This window comes from Scophthalmus maximus, chromosome 13 (assembly GCF_022379125.1).
Source record: "Scophthalmus maximus strain ysfricsl-2021 chromosome 13, ASM2237912v1, whole genome shotgun sequence".
Taxonomy (NCBI): domain Eukaryota; kingdom Metazoa; phylum Chordata; class Actinopteri; order Pleuronectiformes; family Scophthalmidae; genus Scophthalmus; species Scophthalmus maximus.
In genome coordinates this window covers 7,126,774-7,135,360 of record NC_061527.1, presented here as the reverse complement: position 1 = coordinate 7,135,360, position 8,587 = coordinate 7,126,774, and the positions used below count along the sequence as shown (strand labels likewise).

The following is an 8,587-nucleotide window of genomic DNA, read 5'->3' as shown; positions in this document are numbered from 1 at the left end:
CCGCGCAGGCGCAGTTTGTGCTTTGAACTTTGTCAATACTACTGAAGCATTATGGGAAATATATATATATATTCCCCCATTCAACTTTTGCCAACGTGCAACCTAGTAGTAACTTTAATTGTTTTTTTGAATACAAAACATGATAGATGCTTTTTCTTCAGTGAACTTTCTTTTTCCCCATATCTTTATAATAATATATATAAAAAAATAGAGGTCTAATCAGGAATCAAACAGTCTAAGTTTTCATAGAAATTTGAAAATTCTTTTACATTTTTCAAAGCTTTTTTTTAAATCAAACAAATCATTTTTGAGGTTTAGAACCAGTAAGTCTACTCCTGTGGATAAATCGTTTGGCCATTAGGATTAGACAATTATACATAATTTCTTATTCTTTTTTGTCCTGCATAAAACTTCCAAATTTAATTACGTGAAATTCCAATTTTGGGTGAGTGAGTGTCCTTTTTGGATATTCCATTTTGAAAGAATGATTTAGAATAAATATACAATCAAAAAATAAATGCTGCAAATTTTCAATGTCTGACTCACAAAACATACAATTTTTTGTTTTATCAATGTTAAATCTTCTCCTCAGAAAGTCGTGACAGGGATAAATATCATTTATAATCTTAAAGTGAGTCGCTTTGGTGATAGATGCTTGTCAATGAAATTTAGAAATGGTCTCATCACATTTGTCCAGCAGAGGGCGCTCCAACTCCATTGTTTACAGTAAACCCAGCACACGAAGCAGAGGAGGCCACTCATGACGTGGTCTGTTGGGAATTCATGGGCATTTAACAACATAAAGAAGAGTTTACATTTTTACAGTTACACAACAAGCTTTTTAACAACGCCATAATTCAGGACGGGGAAATATATAGAAAATATAATCAAAATTGACATTAATAAATACAATTTTGAGTTTCTGTCATATTTGAAATGTTGATGATGCTAGACACTTTGTTTATCGCCTTCAAAGTATGGTGCTCTACAGTATATAAAATTAAAATATTCCACTCAATAAATAATCCCCTTATTTTTAGCGTATTTTTTATTTAAATATTTTTTTCAAGTTAATGGCTTGTATACAGGCCATGGGAAATCTTCATACTAAAGAGTACTTCTGGAAATTCACCATGAAGAATGAATGTCTGAAATAAATCCCACAACATGCTTTCTTTCTAAATACAGCTACTTCCAGCTATTCCACCGTGGGCTTCTATCGCTTCCACAGTTTTTAATTTCAGTCATTTACTCACTTTGTCCCTTGTAACATACTGTATATGCTTGGAAGGTATTCAGACCCTGTCTGGACCAGTTTTGAAAAATTCTTCAGTGGTTTATTGATTAATAACCAAGGTGATGCTCCTGGGAGACAAAAGACTGGCGGCATGTACACAAGAAGTGGTAAGGTAGAGGTGCGCTCCAGGCTGCAGTTTTTTTTATTTTTATTTGACACTCAGCTGTCACGCCTGGATACCGAAATGTACAGTAACCTAAAGCAACATTGCTGCGCAAACCTCTTAATCTGAGTCAGCCATGTCAGTTGTTGTCAGCACTTGTCATAGGAGTGAAACCCAGAAGCACGGACCCTGCAATCAGTGGTGTATTAGGAGGATGAGGTGTGGTTCATCCTAAAAAAAAGATTTCCTATTTTAAGTTCTCCACAACACTGTACAAATAGAGGAGTGATTAGTCTCTTGCAATGTTACAAAAATTCAAAAGAACAGTTTTGTCCATTCACACACCCCTTCCTCCAACCCAAGGGTGGGTTTTGTTATGTGCACTGTAATGTTTTTCTGCAGCACACACAGGTTTTCAGTTGTTTTTCTCTACTTTTTTTAGAAGTAATAACACAATGGCACTTTGATTACGTAGCGGTTGCACTCTTTCCGTTTGGTAGTAGCTTGTTTTTTTCAAAATGCGTGCAAGTTTAGTGTCATCAGGAGTAAATAATTCAAACAATAACATTTGTATCATCACTACATCACTGAAAATAGTGAGTCATGAGGAACTTATCCAACAAGCATCTAAAGTTAACAAAGTGACTAAAAAAAGCTTTAATCTATGATGACAGCCAGTGAGCCCGCCCACCTCCCCTACATCCGCTGTCCATACATAGTTACCGGGACCACTGCGCCTCAAACCAGGTCTGTCGTGTCATGACATCACGTCAGTGGTTTTTATGTGGGTGAACTAGAGCATGGCAGCTGGGCTCTCCAAGAGTCCAAACACGAAAAAGCAACAACAGTTCTCCAATTAGCGAAGCAATGTAAACCAAAGCTGAATCGAAACGTCATGAATGGGGGTGGGATCAGGTGGTCATAAACATTGAGGTAAACATTTGTTTTTAGGGGGAGCGATGAGTCAAACCAAGTTCTGGGGCCTGTTCCAAGTAGCAAATTCACCCAACTATCTGGGTAACTTTGTTGCATAAATTTAGTTTTAGACACCCCCGAATGTAGAAGCTGTTCAAAAGCCGTTCAGTAATTTTACTCAGCAAAGTGTAACAGATAACTTGATAAATCTTCTACAGAAAATTGAGGCAGAATGAATACCTTTACAATTGTTAGGGATTTATTGTTTATTTTGAGCGGACAGATGAGTCATCTCGTATGTGAATCTCCTCTCAACACCTGCGTGGACTCTCAGCGGCTTCTGCTGCACTTGTTGAACCCTGGTCTCTATTGGAATAATTCCACACACACACACATATATATATATATAGTACGGTACATAGTTTTGATGTGTGTTGAAGCTCAGAGGCATATTCCCTTGTCGAGGCTTCTTTAGTTGGTCGGGAACTTTGTGTGCCAGCGTTGGCACGCATGCACTATCTGAGGGGTGCAAATGGGATGGTATGGGTAGTTGGCTGTCACTTTTTCATATTGTGCTGTAGGTCGTGTTTGGGCACCTCAGTAGAACCTCTCACTGCTTAAAAGGCTCTTGTGGGAGGTCTCAACAAAAAAAAAATGTTTTGATAAACCTTAGACACGCTACCGTGTGAAAACGAGGTGTTGCCTGCTAGAGGCTATGCAAGCCATGCCAGATGCGGCACTGTGGAAACACAAACACATGTATATCCTCAGAGGAATATGTTAGCGTGTCACAGTTCATCTTCAGCTTTCAAATTTAGATTAATTAGAAGGCAAGGGGCCCTCTGCAGGCAATATGTCAGAAGTTATTGGAGCTTATTTTTATGAAACCATGAAGTAATCACTTTGCAACATGTTTGGAGTTGCATTTGCAAAGGTATGAGACTCCCATATTATTCAATCGAACTGTTAGATCAAGATGACTATAACCGTTTTTAAAACCATTACTACTAAGGCTACATCCACCATAAGATATCTAAGTTTAAAAACACTTCTTCTACGTTTATACCTGGCAGCCACACTATTCCGAAGACCCGAAAACCGAGACTTATGGAAACGTCGCTGCTGTACGACCTGCTACTAGTCCTGTAGCAGGATTGGCCTGGTTACCTCAGCATAGATCTTTGGAATATGCATCTTCAGATGACACACAAATATTCATGATCAAGCATTACACACAAATGTCTAATATTATGTTTATTTTATCAGTAAATGGTGCGGCTACCTGACTGTAGTGACTTTTTAAGTTGAATATACAGAAAAAAGAGAAGAAAAACAATAATCAAACGGCAGGTGTCTGGACCCCCTGGCAAATTGTGAGATGTCACACATTTTAAAAAGACAAAGTTGTAGTTGCTCTATAGGAATATTCACATACATTCACATGAATTTGCAAGAGGCCATGATGTGCCTTCATAAAAGAAACAAAAACAAAAAAAACAAATAGTTCCCTGTAGCTGTGGACATGTTGGTGCGGTAATGTGTTTTGGCCGTTTCTACAGAAATGAGGCAACTTTATTCAATTCATGACATATCAAATTGTAGATTAGTGCCGCAAGTCTTTAGTTAAAAATCTTAACTGGCTTTTATGTTGTGGTTTTGGCATGCCAGCATCTCACTGGGGTCACAGCGGAGTCAAGTCGATTCTAAGAGACTAAGAGATGAGGTTGTTGAACATGTGACAGCCTGCTCCGTCAGGCGAGGAGAGGGAAGTCCTATGCAATGGTATGCGCCTGTGTGATTTCTTTTGCAGTTTTCATCCCTTTGTGCTTCTGTTTGGAATACACAGAGCTGAAAAGGTTGTTTTTTTTGCAAAAATAATTGACAAATAAGTCATATATCCTCTATGGTCCTTTTAATAATACAATAAGAAATTAGGGGGAGCTTTTAAGCTTGAGTAAAATAAAATGTTGTGGTTTTATGGGAGAAAGCAGCAGGCCCGACCTGTAAATTAATAAAACACAATCCAAAACTTTACTATTTTGTAGAATTTTATTCGTTTTTTTTACTGTGGACAACATGTATATTAGGCTATGTTTCATCATATTCCAGCATATGATGTCGAATAGAAACCATCCTTCTGACGACAATATTGACTGTTGCGCTGCGTCAAAGAATTGTTGCTGAGTCACATCACACTAAGAAGGCCCACAGCCCACGATTTCTTTTTTCCATGACTTTCTCCAACTTGCACAATATAAAATACACAAAACTGCTCAACTCTTCTCCGATGATGTTAAAATACCAGAGGCTCATGAATGTTCCCCCCCCCCGCCCCCCACGTAATACAACCTCCCAACGCATTTGCTTGGGAAGCAGGGGTAGGTAATGCTGGACCAGACAGCTGAAAGTTATGTTTACACTAAAACATTTCCACATCCGGAGTGCTTTGGCCTCTGAGGTCTTGAGAGTCCCTGTTCTATTCGGCTCTTGTTGCCTCTATGTTGCCCAAAAAAACCCTCGAGAATATGAAATGTTTAAATATTCTACATTAGGATGTCGTTACTTTTGTATGAGCCCTGGATTTGTGAAAAACTCGTTTACAGATCAATCCAATGAAATGCTAGAAATAAGTACATACAGCATGTAATGTTTCCTAACATTATAAAATAAAACGTTTCCATTATAGTTACACTTCAATGTTTTTTTGTTGTCGTTTTTTAGGGGGTGATGAGAGGATTTGGGAAATATTGTATTCTTATAAATAAACACTGTATCTCCTCACCTTACCAACACTCATATTTGAGAGCGCCCAGATCTGGGAAAATAAGACTTCTTCTTCACCAACTGGATGTCAAATGTCTCCTTTAGAGAACAGCCCTCAAACACAACTGAACTAGTGGAGATGTTATAGTTTTTCAATTTGCACAGGCCCAAATAATAACTGTCCTCTATCCGAGACCGCTTCCTTTCTCCCTCAGGATCCAAACTCTTTCTTTACTCAACGTCGTTTTCCTCTTCGTCCACCGCGACAGGTACCTCTTTCTCCGGCAACAGGCCATAGCTGTTGAGGAAAGCCTCCACATCGGTGGCAAAGAACTCCTCGTTTAGGTGCTGTGTGCAGGCCAGGAAGTTGCCCAGTAGTTCTCCAGCCTTGTACACCAGCAGTGTAGGCAAAACTTCATCCGAGAACCGCTCGGCAGCACCGGATGCCACAGCATCGATCCTGCAGAACTTCACGCTGGGGTACTCAGTGGCCAGGCAGTCAAGGCAGGTGTTGAGCTCCTCGCAACCTTTGACCCCGACCTTGTAGATGTGGACAACCACCATTGTGGTGTGGTGCTCCTTTTCGATGACCTCTAGGAAGGCCTCTCCGCTGTCCAGGTCGTGCACACCTTCAAACCTGGGCCCAAAGCTGAGCTTGTCGTGCATCTCCTGCATGCACCTCCGTCTGTATTTCTTTAGACATCCTTCATCCTCCTCCTTAAGCAGTTCATATTCTTGGACACTCATCTGGAAAAAAAAAGAAAAAAAGAATTAGACCAGTAATCACCTTTTGATATTGGGATAGAAATACAATATTCAAATGTTGCAGGAGAAGCTCGTAAGCAAGTCCATTTAACAAAAAGAGCTGTTTCATCCGTGTCCTAAGACCAGAATCTTGGATTCTCAAGCTCAGAGTATTTGTTGGCCATCAAAGTAAAAGCTGTGGGTTCTACCTTGCGGTTAAGGTTTGCTCTTGTGTCTTCTCTTGCCTTGTGAGGGGACGACATCTGTCTGAGCAGTTCCTTCTTCGCAGATGGCAAATTCTCCTGGTCCATACTTTCCAGCTTAAACCTCCTCCAGTCATTGATCACTCCCTTTGGACCTATGGAGAAGGCAAATGGCATTTTGTACTCAGTTATTCAAGTGTTGTGACTAGTGTTAAACTAAATTTGAAAAGAAAACCTTTTCCTGAATTTGAACTACCATATGCATATGCTCCTCATTGCTTTATTGTTTAATCTTTCAAAATTCTTACACTGATATATACCAATTGTTTTAGCATTTTGTATGTTTTACGAATGTAGCACTTTGTATCTCTCTTTAGAAAAGTGTTAAATAGATAAAGTTCTCATAATATTATTAGTTAATTGTTAGGTAATATCTCTCTCTATTTAGTAAGACAGTGTAAGGGCTGATAGAGGCAAGAAAAAAAAGGAAAAAACACAAGAAAACAGTTTTGTTTTTTTTAGTTCACACAATTCAGTCCTAGTCCAATGTGAGTAACTTGGTTGTTGTTCCAGGAAACCACACACTCAAACCTTCACTTTAAGGCAGAAATAGTCACAAAAGCTGAATGAATGGTTTACTCAATAAACCCCTGGTGGATACTGTGTCCTGTGTCAATGTGGGGATTAAAGCGTCATCTCAACCTTCTAAGAAGTTCACTAATTGCGGCAGAGTTGCGTAAGTAAAAGAAGATTAAAGCATCAGTTAAACAAAGCTCTACAGATCTGTACACAGCTCTGTTTTGCTTCTCCTGTTATCTGCGCAGCGCCAATTGCTCTGTGAACGATGCTTTTGTCCTCGTAAAAATACTATGTTACAAATACATTTTCATTCCAGCCACAAATCACTGTGAATGACCGAAACTAGTCCACAAGGTCAGACAAGAGCCACCATGTTGTGTTACGCTGTGATATCTGAAAGAACTGCATCTACTCACCAGTTTGGGTCACGTTGTCCTCCATGTCAATCAGTCTGTCAGACATCTTCTTTTTTTTTCTGGTTAGCTATGAGACAAAATTGAGAGTGAGTTAAAGGAATTGGACATGATATGCAGGATGGGCACTAATTTCATTGTGCCCATTAGACAACAGTGTCGGCACGGAGATTTAGAATCTTTGCACTGTGACGGAGCAACTGGATACCAAGTGAGCCCTGTGATATTTAATTAAATTAATGCCGTCTAAGAGGATCACCGCGCTCGACCAGATCTGTCTAATTTGGTGCTCGCCCTCAGTTACCGTGGTGAAGAAGTCAAATTCATGTGAAAACCAAATCGTACGAAACCAGTAAATGTAATGCTGATATGAATAAGTTCATATCAGCTTTGTAATGTCCGTGTCACTGGCCGTTGTGTCACTGGCGAGTGTGGAGCCAATATGTCATTGGATTAAATAGCCTATCCTCAGTGTTTCAATTAGTGCAGTCCTCCTTTTCGCGTGCAGTCACGATGCTGATCAAGTCTGATGATCTGTGCAACCTCCATTACTCCCCATAATCCACAAGTGCGTGATTAGTCTTACTATGAGCAAATTTTTATATGCCTGTGAGTGAGCAAGAGACAGACAATAAACGCTTGTAAACAGCTGACTTTCAGTTAGACACAGACCCATGACTAAATTCAGCAGAAACAGAAAGGATTCTTTGTTCTTGTGCTTCGCAGAAGCTTCTGCTTTAAAAAACAAGAAATAATCATCATCGGCAAAAAAACCCATTTATTTGATATGTAATGTTACAGCGTAACACAGTGTAAATGGCAAATTTAGGCACCTGAAAAATCAAGATGGCCCCTCGGGATCAGGTGAAAACATATTGACCAAACAGTTTGTTGCCTATTATATCAATTCGAAAATCGAACGTCCTATTTCTTCAAAACATTTGTGCACAATTATTGGCTGCTTTTACCACAATACATTCAGAAAATGAGAGAAGTCAATAGAGTTCTTCTTACCTCCTGCGGTCACAGTGAAGTCGTCCCTTTGCGTCAGCAGCTAACCTTGCTCTGGTCCACACTGAGCTCTCTGTTGTTGGACTGCGTGTGTTTTAGTGTGCATGCGTGCGTCTTTTCCAGCCAATGAGCTTGGTCTAATGGAGATTTCCAAAAAAAAAACCTATAGACCAAACAGAAATAGAGCACAGATCCTAAGAGGATTTCACCTCAGGTATTAGAAGCCTCTCCTTGATAAAGGCCTGGCTACACTCAATGAAGAGTGAGAGGGACAGATAAAGACAGATACACACACACACACAGAGAGAGAGAGAGAGAGACAACACCTCTTTTTTTCCTCTTTTACCGGAAATGTAATACATTACTTAATTGGGCGCTCAATAAGAGCCTTATCTATTCAAAAGCAGAGCACAATTTCACTATTACAAACAGCACGTTAAGAGTCAACCAAAGCAAGGACACTCTGTCCCCAAGATAAATTTTCAAATAAAAATGAACGTTCTCCTGCGGGCATAGATCTTCAACACATGATTGGGAGTCTCCCAGAAACACAAACCCC

At 39.7% G+C, this 8,587-nt stretch overlaps 1 protein-coding gene across 2 annotated transcripts; it reads right to left on the bottom strand.

Annotated features, from left to right (window-relative positions):
* Positions 1 to 4,345: 4,345 nt before the first annotated feature.
* On the bottom strand, positions 4,346 to 8,167 carry pdcb (phosducin b). Of its 2 annotated transcripts, none has more exons than XM_035647730.2 (4): positions 8,032 to 8,167; positions 7,021 to 7,087; positions 6,068 to 6,180; positions 4,346 to 5,825 (listed from the first exon to the last, which is right to left on the bottom strand). In XM_035647730.2, exons 2-4 carry the CDS (start codon positions 7,064 to 7,066, stop codon positions 5,310 to 5,312), a joined length of 675 nt encoding a protein of 224 aa, XP_035503623.1. In that variant the 5' UTR covers positions 7,067 to 7,087; positions 8,032 to 8,167; the 3' UTR covers positions 4,346 to 5,309. The 2 variants fall into 2 exon arrangements, with proteins under 2 accessions (XP_035503623.1, XP_035503622.1); XM_035647729.2 differs by having other exon boundaries at positions 6,032 to 6,180; positions 8,032 to 8,163.
* Between the last annotated feature and the right edge of the window lie 420 nt (positions 8,168 to 8,587).

What these genes read in the sequence shown, in the direction of transcription:
- pdcb (XM_035647729.2), bottom strand. Translation starts at nt 7,066, where the DNA reads ATGTCTGACAGACTGATTGACATGGAGGACAACGTGACCCAAACTG. An exon ending in GGACAACGTGACCCAAACTG is followed by an intron (nt 6,181 to 7,020) that starts GTGAGTAGATGC and finishes CCTTCTCCATAG; the next exon opens with GTCCAAAGGGAGTGATCAAT. An exon ending in GAGCAAACCTTAACCGCAAG is followed by an intron (nt 5,826 to 6,031) that starts GTAGAACCCACA and finishes TTTTTTTTCCAG; the next exon opens with ATGAGTGTCCAAGAATATGA.